The sequence below is a fragment of the Somniosus microcephalus genome, chromosome 3 (genome assembly GCF_052327205.1).
Source record: "Somniosus microcephalus isolate GS21.2 chromosome 3, FLI_Smic_1.0, whole genome shotgun sequence".
Taxonomy (NCBI): Eukaryota; Metazoa; Chordata; class Chondrichthyes; order Squaliformes; family Somniosidae; genus Somniosus; species Somniosus microcephalus.
In genome coordinates, this window is record NC_140989.1 from 294147647 (window position 1) to 294167384 (window position 19738).

A 19738-nucleotide genomic window follows, 5' to 3' on the forward strand; every position below is an offset into this window, starting at 1 on the left:
CTGGATAGCTTGTTAAGCTGCCGGGTTTCTTGAGGCCTGTGAAACCCGGCCGCCTGTGGTTAAAAATAGAATGACTGCTAAAATGAGTGCAGGCCGCCTCATAATATTTAAATGACCAACCTACTTCTCGCGAACGGATTGGTTGCCCGCCCCTCACCCCGCCTTTGTTAAAACCGGAAGTGAGCTGGTTCGGTCCCTGTTCTAGATTTTTTGCATTTTAATCTCTGAGACGACCACAACTCACCCATTTATTGGAGTTATAAGATTTAGCCACAGTGTGTGATGCATTAGAAGCATGTGGGGATCAAGGGGCAGTGCATCTGTGCCAGCTGCTCATAAAGGATTGCTGGCCATTTTAAAGCAGCGCTGCGACTGAGGGCAGTAATGGCTGCAGTTGGGCCAGTGACAGAACAATGCCATTCCAATTTGTAGCTTTGGAGATGCTGCTTCTGAAGATGTTGGCTTAAAGCATGATCCCTTTTGGTTGTGAAAGGTATCCTACTGTGAAGAGCAGTGAGAGAGTATTATGGATGGAAGTGGCAGAAAGGGTCAATGCCGTTTTACCTGTCCACAGATCACGGAAGCAGGTTTTGTTCCTGGGAGTCTCGATGGCATAAGCAGCCATAGCTTGGGTGGATAGTGATGTGCCTCAATAATCCCGAGACTCGATGTTAGCGAAACAAAACAAGGCTTTTATTAACTTAGAAGATAACACGCAGTGGAGAGAGGTATCTTCCCTGGAGGTCTGCAGTACTGGCTGTGAGGCCAGACTGAGCTGGCTTGCATAGAGGCCAGGTATGGGCGGAGCCCTACACACAACACATTCCATACATTCCAATACACAATACAATGGTGAGGTGAAGCCTGAAACCAACCACAGTCACAGGCAATACAATGGTAAGGGGGAACCTGAAACCAACCACAGTCACAGGCAGTGATGAATGGAATATTTCATCACATTCACCCCTTCTATAGATTTAGTCTGTTCGGGGGTTTGGTAGTCCTCTGCGACCGACGTGGCTGTTGTGGTGTCGCGGGTGTCGGCTGGGTGTCCCCGGTGGCCTCCTGGGTCTCTGCCGGGGGTGCCGCCAGGGTTGTTGAAGGGGTAGTTGGTGGGGGTGCCGTTGGTCGATGTTCTTCCGGGGGTGATGAAAGAGTAGTGGGTGGGTAAGAGTTGCTGTGGTCGTTGTTGCTGCTATTGCCGTGGTTGTTGTCGTTACCGGCTGGGGCGACGTCTTTTATTGACACGGTGTCCTCCCTTCCATCGGCGTGCCGGACATACGCGTATTGGGGGTTGGCGTGGAGTAGGTGCACTGGCTCCACGAGAGGGTCCGTCTTATGGCCCCTCACATGCCTTCGCACGAATACCGGACCCGGGGTGGAGAGCCATGACGGCATGGATACGCCTGAGGTGGATTTCCGGGGGAAGCTAAACATTCGTTCATGAGGCGTGGCATTAGTGGCAGTACACAATAGCGACCGTATCGAATGGAGCACATCTGAGAGGACTTCCTGCCAGCGGGAGATAGGGAGGCCCTTGGTCCTTAGAGCTAGGGTGACTGCTTTCCATACTGTCCCGTTCTCTCGCTCCACTTGACCGTTACCCCGGGGGTTGTAGCTGGTGGTACGGCTCGTGGCGATACCCCTGGACAGCATGTACTGGCGTAGCTCTTCACTCATGAAGGACGCCCCCCTATCCGTGTGGATGTAGCTCGGCATACCGAACAGGCAGAACAGGCTGTTGAGGCATTTAATGACCGTGGCGCTGGTCATGTCTGGGCAGGGGAAGGCGAATGGGAACCGGGAGTATTCGTCCACAATGTTCAGGAAGTAAACATTGCGGTCGACGGACGGGAGGGGGCCCTTGAAATCTAAGCTGAGCCGCTCAAAGGGCCGTGTAGCTTTGATTAAGTGGGCTCTATCAGGGTGGTAGAACCGAGGCTTGCACTCAGCGCAAGTGCGGCAGTTCCTGGTCAGAGACCAAACTTCCTCAATCGAGTAGGGTAAGTTGCGGGACTTTATGAAGTGGAACAGCCGCGTGACCCCTGGGTGGCAGAGGTCGTTGTGGAGGGTCTGTAGCCGATCCCCGGTGGCGCTGGCACACATCCCTCGTGAGAGGGCATCTGGGGATTCGTTAAGGGCCCCTGGCCGGTAAATGATGTCATACTCGAAGGTGGAGAGCTCGATCCGCCACCGAAGAATCTTATCATTTTTGATCTTCCCCCTCTGTTTATTATTGAACATAAACGCTACCGACCGCTGGTCGGTAAGTAGGGTGAAGCGTTTGCCGGCTAGGTAGTGGCGCCAGTGGCGCACTGCCTCCACGATGGCTTGGGCCTCCTTTTCCACGGAGGAGTGTCTGATCTCGGGCCCTTGGAGGGTCCTCGAGAAGAAAGCTACGGGCCGCCCCGCCTGGTTGAGGGTGGCTGCCAAGGCAAAGTCAGACGCATCACTTTCCACTTGAAATGGAGTGTTCTCGTCCACTGCCTGTAGCGTGGCCCGCTCAATATCCTGCTTAATGCTTTTGAAGGCGGCGTGGGCCTCAGCAGAGAGTGGAAAAGAGGATGCTTTCAAGAGGGGGCGGGCTTTGTCGGAGTAGTTGGGGACCCATTGGGAATAATAAGAAAATAACCCCAGGCACCTTTTCAGGGCTTTGGGAGTGTTGGGCAGGGGCAGCTCCCGTAGGGGGCGCAATCGGTCGGGGTCTGGTCCGATTTCCCCATTCTCCACCACGCTGCCTAGTATGCAGAGGCGCGTGGTGTTGAAAATGCACTTGTCCTCGTTGTAGGTGAGGTTGAGTTTTTGTGCGGTTTTCAGGAACCTCTCGAGGTTCGAGTCGTGATCCTGCTGGTTGTGACCGCAGATGGTGACGTTGTCGAGGTAGGGGAAGGTTGCCTGCAAGTGGTGGTCATCGACCATGCGATCCATCTCCCTCTGGAAGACCGAGACCCCATTCGTCACCCCAAAGGGGACTCTGAGGAATTGGTAGAGGCGTCCGTTCGCCTCGAAGGCGGTGTACGGGCGGTCCTCTGGTCTGATAGGGAGCTGGAGAACACCCGGTATTGGGTGATTTGGTTCACCATTTCTGATATGCGGGGTAGCGGGTAGGCGTCTAGTTGGGTGTACCTGTTGATCGTTTGGCTATAGTCGATCACCATCCGTTTCTTCTCGCTACCCCTTACCACCACCACTTGGGCGCGCCACGGGCTATTGCTGCATTCAATAATGCGCTCTTTCAGGAGCCTGTCTACCTCGGTTGCGATAAACCGCCTGTTCTCCCAGCTGTACCTCCTGCTTTTGGTCGCTATTGGCCGGCAGTTAGGGGTAAGGTTCGCGAATAGCGAAGGCGGCTTTACCTTCAGGGTAGCCAGGCCGCACACTGTGAGGGGCGGCTGGGACCCACCGTACTTGAGTGTGATGCTTTGGTGGTTGCACTGGAAATCCAGGCCCAAGATCACGCTCGCGCATAGATTCTTCATGATTAATACTTTAAAATTATCGTATACAGTCCCGTTAACGGACAATTGTACCATGCAGTAACCCAGAATGGTCGATGTCTGGGTTTTATCAGCCATAGAGATGGTACCCCGAGTAGGGACCACCTTTAGGGAGAGTTGTCGTGCCAGTTCCGGGTGGATAAAACTCTCCGTGCTTCCACTGTCAATTAAACATTTAACTCCGCACCCGTTTACCTCGATGTCCACCATTGATTTGGATAGCGGGTGGGGCCTGGTCTGGTCCACTGTGACCGATGCCACTGTAGGGCCCTGATCGATACAAGATGGCGTCCGCGCTGTCTGCTCACAAGATGGCGGACCCCACGAGGTCGGGCAAGATGGCGTCCAAGATGGCCGCCCCCACGGCGGTGGCGGGTTTTGGTTTTCCAGCGGGGTTCCCTCTGCACACCTTCCCAAAGTGCCCCTTCTTACCGCACTTAAAGCAGGTGGTGCCTTTCGCCGGGCACAGGTTTCTGGTGTGCTTTGGCTGCCCGCAGAAGTAGCAGTTGGGTCCCCGACGCGTCGCGGCTGTCGTAGGGCTTCTGGGGGGAGAGCGGGGCCCCGACGGTGTCGGGCTGCCGGGCGGGGAAGATGCCTTCCAAGATGGCGGCGCCCTTGGTGCACACGTGGCGGCGTGGACGGCGCGGGCTGAAGAATAGGCGTCCGAGTTTCTCTGGGCCACATCCAGGGATCGCGCGGTGTCCGCAGCCTGTTTCAGGTCCAATCCCGTTTTTTCCAGCAGTCTTTGCCGGATATAAGTGGAGCTGAGGCCTGTGATAAAGGCATCGCGAACAAGCTCGTCGGTGTACACTGCAGCTTTTACATCTCGGCACTTGCAGTCTTTGCCAAGCATTTTCAGGGTGCCTAGGAACTCCTCCACCGATTCCCCAGGTCGCTGTGCGCGAGTGGCGAGCAGATGCCTAGCATACACCTCATTCGTAGGCTGCTGGTAATGCGCCTTTAAAATGTCGCAGGCGGCCAGGTACGTGTCGGCGTCTTGGATGAGGGGGTAAACCCGGTGGCTTACCCAATTCCGCAGAATTCCGAGTTTCATACTCGCAGCGTCCATGTCTTTGACGGCTGCGGAATTGTCCAGGAAGAATTCCATACACATAAACCAGTGTCCGAAGCGTGCTGATGCGTCCGGAGCATGCTGATCCAAATCCAAACGTTCGGGTTTCAGGAGTTGATCCATTGTGTTGAAAAATAAGTTAATAAAATTGATGTGCCTCAATAATCCCGAGACTCGATGTTAGCGAAACAAAACAAGGCTTTTATTAACTTAGAAGATAACACGCAGTGGAGAGAGGTATCTTCCCTGGAGGTCTGCAGTACTGGCTGTGAGGCCAGACTGAGCTGGCTTACATAGAGGCCAGGTATGGGCGGAGCCCTACACACAACACATTCCATACATTCCAATACACAATACAATGGTGAGGAGAAGCCTGAAACCAACCACAGTCACAGGCAATACAATGGTAAGGGGGAACCTGAAACCAACCACAGTCACAGGCAGTGATGAATGGAATATTTCATCACAGATAGCGTTCCTCCCCAAGCAGCCATCCATCCAGTCTTCCTAGCCTTGAAATAATGGCGACACTGGATTTGTGTAAAATTAATGAATCATGGCAATTGTCAGAGATGTAGGCAATTACTTGCATTATTTTGTATCAATTGTCACCAGCTGCACAATCATGAAGTGGAACTTCTTTCTGTTTATGATGGGGGCTACGTTGGGCATTACTGTCTGGTCACTTGCGTACAATTAATAACAACACTTGCTTCAATGTCTCTCAGCATGTTTCTTTCCAAAGCCTTTTAGTGGCAATGTGCACCTGTCCTCTACTCCCACACTCAGTGACAAAGCAGGGTAACCTCTGACCTACCATGAACAATGGATGGGAGATCTGTTACTGTATAATAATTATTAATTTTCAATTAGGTACAATAAATGGCTTGGTACAAGTCCTAATAGTGCAATAACATTACACATTTTACATTACTGCCAACCAATTTCAGAGTTGCACCAATATAACATTTATAGAAAATCAGCCCTGAGAGCATCTCACACAAGCAACTCTCACCACTTCAGCTTCACACTGGATATACTGTAAATTAAAGTTTAAAAAGATTTCAGGCAGTCTGGTGGACTGTGTTTTGCCAACTGTTTTTTATCATTAAAAACATCAACTGGCGAGCAGAGTTTTATACATTCAACAACAACTTGTATTTATATATAGAGTAGTTAACGTAGTAAAATGCCCCAAGGCGCTTCACAGGAGCATTATAAAACAAAATTTGAGACTGAGCCACATGAGGAGATATTAGGGCAGATGACCAAAAGTTTGGTCAAAGAGGTAGGTTTTAAGGAGCGTCTTAAAGGAGGAGAGAGAGAGCTAGAGAGGCGGAGATGTTTAGGGAGGGAATTTCAGAGCTTGAATATGTGTGCACAAAGTGAACCTTTAATTGATTTGAATTTGTTTCTGAGCTGAACGGTATAACTCTGTGCTGTCCACTCTCGGTGCTCTCAAAATTGTACTGGTGTAAAAACAATGGGTGTAGTACATCTGTACCATAAGGCTAATTCAGAGTTGAAAGGATTAAAACATAAATACAAAGGTAGCGATTTTAAAAAAAACACAGATGCTACAAATCTGTATTAAAAACAGAAAATGGTTTTCTAGAAAATACACAGAAACTGATAAATGCATAGCAGTCCAGTCAGCATCTGAGCTGACCATCTAAATACAAAAGTTGACTTTCTAAGCGAATTGCATTCTTTAAAAGGCAACTTACAATTGACTGTAATATGGACTGTTCGAGTATCTGGAAACGATACATCATTGTTTGCGCGGCATTCATAGGCTCCAGCCTGGTCCCGAGTAATGCCAGAAATCTCAAGGTATTCGCCTTCACTGTCAAAATCTTTTGCTGAAATGTAATAACACAATGTTAAAGGATCAAATCTGTATGACTGCATGACTTATAACATGAGATTGACACTTTGTTTTGTGTCTTTGATAGAATCATTTAAAATTACTAGTGTAATGTATTGACCATAGCCAGACAAGTGACTTTTTTAAAATAGAAAAACACGCACTTTTATATGTCTAAGACAAGGTGGGTATAAACATGCTCCATATAACTGTTCCTTGTACATATCTTTTAAACCTTGTGCACATTGACTGGACCGCAACTATTTCTGTAATTGAGTTCAGTGACCCTTCAACAACCAAGATTTACTCCACCTTTAGAATCTTGTACTCATCAGGTAATCTGACAATCAACTAAATGCACTGACAGCAAAAAATAGATTTTCTTTTCCCAGGAGGCTTTGGTCATGTTACCCATGATCTGGATTTGTTTACTTTGCATGTGCACAGAATAGAAAGAATACTAGAAGTTATGTACAATTGTCTTTTTAAGCTTCATAATTAGTGTCCAAGTGTTAATAAATGCATGGAAGTTAAAGATAGTATTAGATCAAAGGAAGAAGCTTATAACATTGCCAAAAAGAGCAGTAAGCCTGAAGATTGGGAGGATTTTAGGATTCAGCAAAGGAGGACCAAGAAATTGATAAAGGATGGGAACACAGAATATCAGAGTAAACTAGCGAGAGACATAAAAACAGACTGTAAAAGCTTCTATCAGTATGTAAAAAGGAAAAGATTAGTGAAAGTAAATGTGGGTCCCTTACAGGCTGAGACAAGAAAAATTATAATGGGGAATAAGGAAATGGCAGAGAAATTAAACAAATACTTTGGCCCGTAATTTCCGATCTCTACGGGTGTGTACGTGCTGTGTACACACCTGTAGGGACCTCGCAAGTGCCGGTTTCAGGCATGCGAAACGCATGAGCTGAAAACCAGCATTTACGATCTGTCAAGAATCCTCTTGACAGATTGGACGCCTGCACTGGAGAAGGGCCTCTGTGGGTGGAGAGTTCCGCTTTCTGCAGAACCTCTGCCCGCTGAAATCCCTTAAAAAGCTTACGCCTGGTAAAAGCAGGCATAAGGCCTGCTTTTACCAGCATGAGTTTAAAAAAGTTTTTAAAAAATTTGTTTCACTCATTTATTATTTAAAAACACTATTAAAAAAGGTAAGTTTATATTTAGCCCCGTAAAAAACGATTTTTTTTTCCAAAAATTAAATTTTTGTTTAAAATATTTAATTTAATGTAATTTTAACTCATTTTAAAAACGTGATTTAAAAAAATGTATTTAATGTTTTGATGTCTTTTTTCAGTGATCACCATTCATACTTTTGACAGGTCTACCACCTGTGCCCCTGGGATACGTGGGCCTCTGCGCGTGCACACCAGGAGAGGCCCAGAAGTGGAAGAGTCCGGACCTCGGGAGCCCTCAGGTAAGGGTGTAGATTTTTTCCCGATAGGAGACATCCGCAGGCAGAAAGCCTCCTATCGGAAATTACGGGCCAATGTGTCTGTCTTCACGGAAGAACACACAAAAAACTTCCTGGAAATAGTGGAGAACCAAGCCTCTTGCAAGAATACGGAACTGAAAGAAATTAGTATCAGTAAACAAATAGTACTGTACTGGAGACATTAATGGGACTGAAAGCCGATAAATCCCCTGGAACTGATGGCCTACATCCTAGGGTTTTGAAAGAGGTGGCTATAGAGATAGTGGATGCATTGGTTGTCATTTTCCAAAATTCCATAGATTCCGCAACGGTTCGCACGGATTGGAAGGTAGCAAATGTAACCCCACTATTTAAGAAAGGAGGGAGAGAGAAAACAGGGAACTACAGACCAGTTAGCCTGACATCAGTGGTAGGGTAAATGCTAGAATCTATTATTAAGGATGGGGTAACAGAGCACTTAGAAAACAATACAGTAATAGGATTGGGCAGAGTCAACATGGATTTATGAAAGGGAAATCGTGTTTGACAAATCTGTTAGAGTTTTTTGAGGTTGTAACTAACAGCATAGATAAAGGGGAATCAGTAGATGTGGTGTATTTGGATTTTCAGAAGGCATTCGATAAGGTGCCACACAAGAGGTTATTAAACAAAACTAGGGCTCATGGGATTGGGGGTAATATACTAGCATGGATTGAGGATTGGTTAATGGACAGAAAACAGAGAGTAGGAATAAACAGGTCATTTTCGGGTTGGGAGGCTGTAACTAGTGGGGTACTGCAAGGATCAGTGCTTGGGCCTCAGCTATTCACAATCTACATCAATGATTTGGATGAGGGGACCAAATATATCCAAGTTTGCTGATGATATAAAGCTGGGTGGGAATGTAAGTTGTGAGGAGGATGCAAGGAGGCTTCAAGGGGATATAGACAGGCTAAGTGAGTGGGCAAGAACATGGCAAATGGAATGTAATGTGGAGAAATGTGAATTGTGAGAAGTCACACAACACCAGGTTATAGTCCAACAGCTTTATTTGAAATCACAAGCTTTCGGAGCGCTGCTCCTTCGTCAGGTGAAGTGAAGAGATGCATATAGGCACAGCATATATAGTCAGAGAACACTGCCCGATGATTACAGGTAATCTTTCTAACTGCCCTTTATCGAACCTCGGCAGAGAGAAAATCACAGCAATCAAAGGTGTGGATGGTGTCCAAACAAGTCAGTCAGGAAAACATCAAAGAACAATGAGGTGGGGTCACAAGGGGTCAAATGTTGCAGATGCTGGGGTCTGTAAGAAAAACAAAAAACAAACAAAAAACAATATATTTTTTTGCTGGAAATCACAGCAGGTCCGGCCGCATCTGTGTAGAGAGAACAAGGCAACGACGACTCGAGTCTGGATGACTCTACGTCAGGTGGGGTTACATGTAGCGTGACATGAACCGGGATCTTGGGTTCATGTCACGCTACATGTAACCCCACCTGACGTAGAGTCATCCAGACTCGAGTTGTCATTGGCTTGTTCTCTCTACACAGATGCGGCCGGACCTGCTGTGATTTCCAGCAAAAAAAATATTGTTTTTTGTTTGTTTTTTGTTTTTCATACAGACCCCAGCATCTGCAACATTTGACCTCTTGTGACCCCACCTCATTGTTCTTTGATGTAATGTTTTCCTGACTGACCTGTTTGGACACCATCCACACCTTTGATTGCTGTGATTATCTCTCTGCCGAGGTGCGATAAAGGGCAGTTAGAAAGATTACCTGTAATCATCGGGCAGTGTTCTCTGACTATATATGCTGTGCCTATATGCATCTCTTCACTTCACCTGACGAAGGAGCAGCGCTCCGAAAGCTTGTGATTTCAAATAAAGCTGTTGGACTATAACCTGGTGTTGTGTGACTTCTCACAATTGTCCACCCCAGTCCAACACCGGCATCTCCACATCAGAGAAATGTGAAGTTATCCACTTTGGTAGGAAAAATAGAAAAGCAGAGTATTTTTTAAATGGTGAGAGATTGGGAAATGTTGGTGTTCAGAGGGACCTGGGTGCCCTTGTACAGGAAACTTTGAGTTATCCGGAGGCAAACCATCCGGCAAGCTCGAGCCACCGGCAAAAATTGGGAGCCGTTTTTATTCTTTTCGTTTCTTTTCTTTGCTTTTTTTTCCCCAGTCAAGCACTGCAAGGTCTGTAGCTATAGCAACAGCTTCAGCTACAGACGCTTGCAGCTGCAGCCGAGTGTTTAGAAGCTGTTGCTAAGCAACAGTGTTTGTTGTCAGATGAAATCTCCGTATCTTTCAACATTAACTCTGGAGTGTCCGGCAGTTTTGAGGGAACGGCAGCAGCTCGGTCCAGTTGGTGCCGGATAGCTCAAAGTTTCCTGTACATGAATCACTGAAAGTTAACGCGGGTACAGCAAGCAATTAGGAAAGCAAATGGTATGTTGGCCTTTATTACAAGACGAATTGAGTATAAGAATAAAGACGTCTTGCTGTAATTATATAGGGCCCTGGTGAGACCACCCCTGGAGTTTTGTGTACAGTTTTGGTCTCCTTACCTAAGGAAGGATATACTTGCCATAGAGGGAGTGCAACAAAGGTTCACCAGACTGATTCCTGGGATGGGGGGATTGTCCTATGAGGAGAGGTTGAGTAGACTAGGAGTATATTCTCTAGAGTTTAGAAGAATGAGAGGTGATCACATTGAAACATACCAAGTTCTTACAGGGCTTGACAGGGTAGATGCAGGGAGGATGTTTCCCCTGGCTGGAGAGTCTAGAACCAGGGGTCACAGTCTCAGAATAAGTGATCAGCCAGTTAGGACTGAGATGAGGAGAAATGTCTTCACTCAGAGTGTGATGAATCTTTGGAATACTCTATCCCAGAGGGCTGTGGAGGCTCAGTCGTTGAGTATATTCAAGACAGAGATCGATAGATTTTTGAACATTAAGGGAATCAAGGGATATGGGGATAGTGCGCGAAAGTGGAGATGAGGTAGAAGATCAGCCATGATCTTATTGAATGGCAGAGCAGGCTAGAGGGGCCAAATGGCCTACTCCTGCTCCTTGAACATAACTATACAATTCAGGAAGTTCCAAGTTTCAATCACTGGTCTGTGCTGAGTTATCTGATCTCAGCCGGGGTTACAGGAGGGGTAACTAATGTGTTAGCCATGGTTCCTGCTCCAACTGCACAAGCAACTGCTGCTGGAAAGCTACATGTATAATGGCATTTGATGATGGCTGTCAATTATTTTACACTGTTCTATATAAGTACAAGTGCCAATGTTCTTGCATTGCTATCATGGCTAGATAAGGAGGTTGCAGATATCAATAATATTTGCCTTTACTCATTGGATAGGGATGTCAGAATTAGAGGGTGTGCATATAAAATCCTTAGGCAAAGAGTCAGCTTAGATGCCAGAAAATATTTATTCTTGCAGTCATCACCTTCTGGAACAAACTAGCAAAATATACAGTGGGTTCACTGCAGTCCCTTAATAGGAAACTAGACACCATATTAAGTGAAGAGGATGCTTCCAGTTATAGAAGTTCGCCTGGAATTTCTGCGGAGTTTCTGCCAAGCTCCTGCTGCAACATCGATGGAAGATAGGCAAAAATATCATAAACAGTTGTTTATGTTGTTTCTTTAGGGTTTCCACCAAAGTTCCACTACGGTTACAGTAGGAGATTGGGAGAACCTCCATAGAAAATCAAAGTCATTGGGCTGGATTTTGATACTGGAGGCGTGTAGGAGGTGGGACTACAACTTTCGGGGTTGTAGTCCCGCCTCCATCGAGTTGTCGCCAACCCACTCGATTTTCACTTGACTGACCTTGTTGCAGGCCAATTAAGGGCCACCCGGCAACAGGTGACGTCACAGATTGACATTTCATCTGTCAAGAGCTTTTGACAGATGAAATATCAGCGTTTCACAGCTCTTTGAAGCTGTCAAACACTGACAATCTGTACTCCAAGTTAATTCCTTCCTCTCAGGCTGATTTAGAGATCTCTCCAGAACAGAAAGCTGAATGCTGCAACTTTTGACAGCTCGCAGCCATTCTGCTTTCTGTGCCGGTGAGATGAGGGACTCCTGAGACCTGAAGGAAGGAAGGCTGTAAAGGTAAGTAAAACTTCTTTAAACACTTTAAACACACCAAACACACTTACCTCTGCACTCATGCACCCATCACTCACCTGAACACCGGACATCTCGAACCCTCCAAGCCCTTCAGCCCGACGGTCCGCCTCGCTAACTTGGAGTGGTTTGGAGCCGTCAGGAATCCCACACTTCAGGAATAAAAATAGGGATTAGGCTAAAAACTGCCTGTTAACTACCTGTTAACAGGCAGTTAATTGGCACTAATCCCCTTCCCATCTCGGGGAGGCGGATCCCAGCACAAGTCGGGTATCCGCCTCCTTTGAAACTGGCATGGAGGCGGGTTGGGCGCGGGATGGGTTCGTGCCCCCCAATTTCGCAATTTCAACCCCCCGCACGCCTCCAATCCCGCCTCCCCGGCCCAATGAAAATCCTGCCTGACGTAATAAAACTCACTATGCACTTGGTTTGAGCATAAAGCAAGGCTTTAATCAACTTGTTTCAGAACATGGAAGTCTAGTTGTATCCACTAGCTCCCTTGTCTTTACAAAATGTCCCTGGCAAGCTGGGGCCAACGCCCGAGTATTTATACTCCTTGGACGGCGCCACCAGCTGGCCGACCAGTGTTATTTCATAGGTAGTTTCTCGATGATGAGATTTATGACATTCTTCCTGCCGAAAAGATTTGGAAATCTGACGACTTCCTCTTAATTGATTAGGCGGACCACGAATAGCCACAGTCTTTTAGATTTTTGTTTACGGCCAGAAGGTACGTCTTGGTCCCTGGGCCGCTTGATCCGTGCCGGTGGATCGACAGGGCCCGTGTTGCTCTGATCAACCCGAGCGAGGCTGGGGAGATCGTGACTCCGGGTGCGGTTCCCCACAGGTGCAGAACTGGCTTCGTCACGTTGGTTAGCCGGAGATTGACCGGCGTCCTGGCCCGGGGTGGATATCCCACAGGGAGCGCTCGGCTCCCCGAGCGGATCCGGCGGGGTAGTCGGCAGATCCCTCGATGTCCCAGGTAGGGCGTCATCCTCGGGGGGGTGCAGAGAGTCGGCCTCATCCCCGCGGGTCCCTCCATCAGTCGGGTCCATGGAACCGGCCGGACAGGGAGCCAGGTCCCGGAGCGAGACGGTGGACTCCCGGCCATCCGGGTACCGCCCGTGGGTGTACGTGGGGTTGACATCTGTAAGTTCTACCTCGTCAACTAGAGGATCGGTTTTTGACGATCGGACGAATCTTCGGAGCAGCACAGGTCCAGGAGCTGCCAACCATGACGGTAGAGACGTCCCATGGGTGGAGCGACGCTGGAAGCTGAAGAATCGCTCATGAGGTGTGACATTGGTAGAAGTAGAAAGGAGAGACCTGCTGGAATGCAACGCGTCAGGGAGCATAGTTTCCCACTGCTGGTCTGGTAGATTGCGTGACCTCAGTGCAAGACGAACAGCGTTCCAAATGATAGCGCTGTATCTCTCAACCTGTCCGTTACCGATGGGATGGTACGGTGTCGTTTTACTTGTGGCGATTCCCTGTTGGGAGAGATAACTTTTGAGTTCGCTTGACATAAAGGAGAGACCCCGATCAGAGTGGATGAAATTGGCCGTACCGCAAAGGGAAAAGACTTGATCAAGGCATTTGGTCACAGTGGAAGTAAGCATATTGGGACAGGGGAAAGCAAAGGGAAAGCTTGAATATTCGTCCACCATAGTCAGTAAGTAGGTGTTCCGTGTTGAGGAAGGCAATGGCCCTTTAAAGTCAATGCTGAGTCGCTGCATAGGCTGCATAGCGTGTATGAGCGAGCCATCCGATGGACAGAAAAATTGCGGTTTTAACTCCGCACAAATTTTACAGGAGGAGCACGTTCTTTTCACAACTTCTGTAGAAAATGGGAGATTTTTAGATCGCACAAAGTGCAGCATACGGGTAAAGCCAGGATGGCATAAGTCAGTATGAAGATCCGCCAGAGTCGAAGTTGAAAGAAGAGCAGAATACCCGCGTGAGGGTATCCGGGGCCACATTCTCTTTGCCGGGTCGATAATGTATGGTGTATCCAAAGGCAGCCAATTCCATCCTCCAGAGTTGTATTTTGTTGTTCTTGACCTTAATGCGTTTCCGGTTATCCAGCATAAAGGCCACGGAGCGCTGATTGGTTATAAGTGTGAAATGGCGACGAGCGAGAAAATGACTCCATTTACGTACCGCTTCGATGATGGCCGTAGCCTCCTTCTCGACAGGAGGATAATGGAGCTCGCTACCCTGCAAAGTTCTGGACAGAAATGCAACGGGTCGACCACCTTGATTCAAGGTAGCAGAGATCGCCACATCCGATGCATCGCACTCGACCACGAAAGGAAGACTTTCATCAATGGAACGAAGCGTGGCTTTTTCCAGTTGTCGCTTAAGGAGGTTGAAAGCTGAAATAGCTGTTGCCTCCAATGGAAATGACTTTGCATGAAGCAGGGGCTGGATCTTGTCGGAGAAGTGGGGTATCCATTTCGCATAATAGGCGAACATGCCGAGTACCCGACGAAGAGAGCCGAGATTCGTAGGGGGAGGGAGCTCCTGAAGTGGACGAAGTCGCTCCGGATCCGGTTTGATGACACCGTTGCTCACCCAGTAGCCAAGGATGTTGACTGATGGTACTGATTTCACAGATTTGGACTCATTTAAGGTTAAGTTGCGACGACGGAGAACGTCAAAAAATTTCTGGAGATTGGCATCATGCTCCTTCTGGTTATGACCAGCAATGGTGATATTATCCAGATATGGAAAAGTGTCCGTTAAGTTCTCCTGTTTGACTAGGCTATCCATTGCCCGTTGAAAGACGGCCACCCCATTGGTGACCCCAAATGCAAGGCGACAAAACTGGTAAAGCCGACCATTGGCCTCAAAGGCCGTATACTTTTTGTCAGAGTCCTTTAACGGTACTTGATGATATGCGCTCTTTAAATCAAAAGTTGAAAATACCTTGTAGTTGGCAAGGTTATTGACCATGTCATCGATGTGTGGTAGTGGGTAGGCATCCAGGTCGGTATACTGGTTAATAGTTTGCGAGTAATCGATGCAAAGACATTTCTTGTGTTGCTTCAGAGGATTTTTAACAATGATGACTTGAGCCCGCCAGGAAGATGAACATAGCTCAATGATACCATCAGCTAGAAGGCGAGAGATTTCTGCCTCGATAAAGGCTCGATCATCTCGGCTGAAACGTCGTGATTTAGTGACTATGGGCTTACATCGGGGGGAAAGATTGGCAAACAATGAGGGCTCTTCGAGCGAAGCCGGCGAAAGCGCACAAAATGGTACTTTGGAAATAGTAAGCTCCAGCTTTGACCCTCCAAACTCGAAAGTGAGTCTTTTGTGTTGTTTCTGGGAATCCTGTCCCAGGAGCACATCACTGCATAGGTTCTTGAGCACCCCGAGCCGGGTGGAGAAATAAGTGCAGCATTGAGAATAAGATCGACAAGACAAAAGCCGGAAGAATTGGTGGTCAGTGTCGTCAGAGCCATTGCAGTTTCCCTTTCCGAGGGGTAACTACGCAGTTTTAACTTACTGACAGCCCGCTCACTAATGAAGCTGTCAGAGCTGCATGAGTCGATTAGTGCACTCAAAATGTGTCCATTTATCGAAACCTTTGTGGCTGCATGGAACAAACTTTGGGGAAAAACAGCTGTGATAGGAGGAGGGGCAGTTTTACCCTTAACAGCTGTAACCTTAGTAGTGGTTCTTGGGGGAGGAGCAGTTTTATAGATTGCAGCTGTAACCTTAGTAGTGGCTCTTGGGGAAGGAGCAGTTTTATAGATAGTAGCTGCAAAACTAAGGAGCTCTCGACCGGTATACCTTACAAAAGTGGCCTTTCTTACTAACAGCGGCTCTTGACTGGCATACCTTAGAAAAGTGACCTTTCTTGCTGCAATGATTGCAGGTCACGTTACGAGCAGGACAAAATTTCCTATAATGGAACGCTCCTCCACAGAAGAAACACTTCCTTCCGGATTGCCGAGATGCCGCTAGGGCGGGGTCATCATCAGTGTAGGTTTCTAGGGTAGGGTTGTCATCAGCCGGGTTAGAGTCGTCATCCGTGAGGGCTTCCGCCCGAGGCCTATTGAAAGAGTCACTAAAAGAGATAGCAGCAGCCCGTGCACGTGGTGAAAGATGGGTGTCTGCATTCCTCTTTGCTAAGTCCAGAGAACATGCCTGGTCATAGGCAGCCTGTAACTTGAGGATTTTATTCTCCAAAAGACGCTGACATATGAAGGGAGACGCAATCCCGTTAATAAAGGAATCATGAATTAACTCCTCCTGGTACTGCTCAGCTGTAACAGCTTTAAGATTACAATCCTTGCTGAGCCTGCAAAGTTTCTGAAGGAATTCGTCAAGTGATTCCCCGGGTTGTTGTCGAGTTGTGGCCAGTAGATGCCGAGAAAAAATTTCATTTGGGGACTTGACATATAGCTGCTGTAATATTTGGATAGCGGCGTCATAGTCTACACAGTCTTCGATATCATCAAACACATGAGGGGATACGTAATTAGCAAGTATTTCTAATTTATCAGGAACATTTTCACCACACACCCTGAGGAAGTTGCTAAAAGTACGATACCAGTGTTTCCATACCTTAGCAGCTATAAGTGAATTCGGGTCCAGGTCAAGACGGGCGGGGCTGAGTAGTTTCTCTATGATGGATCGATTACTTGTCTGAGTTCCCTTCTACGGTTCGAGTCGTAGCTGGCTGTTCCCGAAATCACCCAAAGCGTGGAGTCGATATTAAGTTGATTAAATTGACGTAATAAACTCACTATGCACTTGGTTTGAGCATAAAGCAAAGCTTTAATCAACTTATTTCAGAACATGGAAGTCTAGTTGTATCCACTAGCTCCCTTGGCCTAGAAATTCGGTGGGCTGCGCCACCAGTTAGCGCCTAAAGAAGGCACTCAGTGGCTTGAGCGCCACTGGCCACTCCTCCCGCGATATTTAGCGGGGCGCTAATGGCGGCGTAAGCCTGTAGCGCTGCGCCGCCACCGATGACGTCATCGGTGTGCGCAGCGCCCCGCTACTGCCCCGATCGCGATATTTGGCCGCACCCGCCTCTGTAACGCCGGTCGCAAATCGCGCCCGGTTCACGGGACCTACCTGTGGCGGTAGTGGCGCAAATTAAGGTGGAGGTGCGGGGCGGCCATTTTTTTCGGTGGCCGCCTGCCAGCACCTCCGTCCCCGGCCTCCTGATCCCGCCCCCCCCCCCGGGCAGTGCCGGCTGTGTCCCGAGAGCCCAGCACTTCTCCTCGGTGCTGGGCTCTTTTGCCGGCACTCGCGATCGGTCATCGCGCTGGTGCAGGCCCCTCCCCCTTAAGAAGGGGAGGAAGGCCTGCAGTACCGCAGTGCGCCGTGCCGCAGCATGTGGCGCTGCGGCACGTTGCGCTGCGGTATTCAGTTTCAGCGCCCCAAGAGGGATGCGGGGCGCCTCGAGCAGCACCCCGCGTCCCTCTTGGGGTGCTCAAACTGAATTTCCGGCGGGCGCAACGGCTCCATTCGCAGTGGTAATTCCGGCGCCCAGGCGAGCTTGGTGCCCCGTTTGGGGCTCCACCGAATTTCTAGGCCCTTGTCTTTACAAAATGTCCCTAGCAAGCTGGGGCCAACGCACGAGTATTTATACTCCTTGGACGGCGCTACCAGCTGGCTGTCCAGTGTTATTTCACAGGTAGTTTCTCGATGATGAGATTTATGACACTGCCCATTAAGTTAGTTGGTTGGGATGATGAATAGTGAGCTATTGTGTCCTCCCTGTAGCATTGCTAGATTGTTTTAGGGTAGCGTTGCCAATAGAAATTGCTGACTAGCCACAAGCTATGGCTTCACCGTTATAGCCACAAGCCCTAATTTTAGTAGAAAACGCCTTACATACACTCACACAATACAGGTAAATGTCCTTCACATGTGTATGTTTACTTAAGAAATAGCTACCACCATTCAGTATCAAACTTTGCAGTCCTCTTCATTCACCAAGGCTTGGAATTCCAGCATGAATTTATCAGACATAGCACATCTTAGTGCAGCTTCTAAGTTTTTGTCCAACAGTTGCAAGCAGTGATTTGACTTCATTAGAGTGATTATTGAGAATGTTGACTCGCACAACAAGATACACCAAACCTGCCCCTGCTCTCCAACAAGACGTGGTTGGATGCTGCTTTTCCTTTGCTATGACATGTCCTGTTGGAGCTGCTCATTATGGCTAGGATTGATTTCTTCTCCTGGCCTAGAGCGGTTATTCCGATTGGTCGAGGTGACCACGATGCCAGTTCTCCTGTCCGTTCTTTATTTACTAATCTAAAATGTAATTAGCTACATCTGGCTATTGGGTAACGTATTGAGCAACCTTGTTTTAGAGGATCAAGGAGGAATTTCCCAGAGTTTTTCTTAAATTGGCCACAGGTTTTTTTCTCTGCTCTTCTCTTCTCCCAGGAGATTGCATGGTTAAGTGATGTATGTTGTTGCATACATCATTTAACCATGCAATCTCCTGTTGGTTAATACGAACTTAGAGTTTTCCTCTCTTTCTCTTTGTATGTTTGTATTTTACATTTCTTTTTACTAGCTCTGGCAAGTTGATATGCAACCTTAGTTTCTCGCCAAAATTATATTTGAAGTAGTCTACATTGATCTTTTCTTTACAAAAAAAGACGGCCCTCAGCAGACATCTCCATGCCAAGAAAGATCAAACTCATCACCTCCTAGGAACAGTCAATGATGGATGTTATTGATTGGAAGACTGCACAGAACCTGGGAGATGCTGAGGTTTGCAGAGATGACCATGCTCCTGGGTCCGTGCAATGATAATTGTATACGTTCAGTGTGTGATTGCTGTCTGTCAGAGGCTTGACGTAAATTCAGAATCGGACCCCATTAGAATTAAACAGGCAAGTTGAGGATGCCAATCAGGTGTACCGATGCAGCTCGCCGGTTGGGGTCTGTTGAATTGCGAATGGCTCTGTTGCCAAGCCAGCCTACAGACAGGTCCTGGGAGGGGGAGGCAAAGCAGAAGATTCCAGCTGGCAGTAGCCCACAGTATTTTGTGAAGCCCGGCTGCACAGAAATTAAATTTTGAAAAAATCACTATAAGGACCACTGGTTAGGATGCTCAAGACCTAGGACAACTAGTCGGAGCTTGCAATGCTCAAGCTCTACCCGTGTGTACACGAATTTCAATCAGGGTCCTACAACCGGTGTTAGGACCTAGTTTGCATATGCAAGGCACTTAACTCCTTTTTCCAGCAGGTGCCCTGTAGACCCAAAAGTCACGGCTTCCAATTTGACAGTTGGTGCACTTTCGGGCAGATTGGTCATGGGAAACTGGGTCCCGAAATTTGTCCCCCGTGACCACAATGTTGCACCCCAAAAAATAGGTGAAACGATATCAAATTTCTCCCACTGAATCTCGGTTGAGGCACCTCCTGTTCTTGCTAACATTCAATTAGATGGTGCTAATGTTGTATTGGGTAGAGTGACTCCTGCCATGATGTCCTGCCTTAGCTGCTCCTGAATTTTCAAAGTAACTACAATTGCTGCCCTTGTTGCAACAGGCATTTTGCACAGTTCACTGAAAGACTCATCCTTTAGACAATATCTCCTGCTCTGCTCATCGTTGGAACTCTGCCAGCTCCCTCTTGTGCTTTGATGCAGGTTTTAATTGGGATAATTAACATGATATGGGAATGAAGTCAATTTTAAGTAAATTTGTATGTTCCATGTTAATTGCTTAACA

At 47.7% G+C, this 19738-nt stretch overlaps 1 protein-coding gene across 1 annotated transcript in view; it reads right to left on the reverse strand.

Annotated features, from left to right (window-relative positions):
- negr1 (neuronal growth regulator 1) overlaps nt 1-19738 on the reverse strand; it is an 828235-nt gene that overhangs the window by 180895 nt on the left and 627602 nt on the right. Inside the window, exon 4 of the mRNA XM_085982785.1 lies at nt 6297-6431. Coding sequence (XP_085838911.1) covers nt 6297-6431 — 135 coding nt within the window. The remainder of the gene's footprint in view (nt 1-6296; nt 6432-19738) is intronic.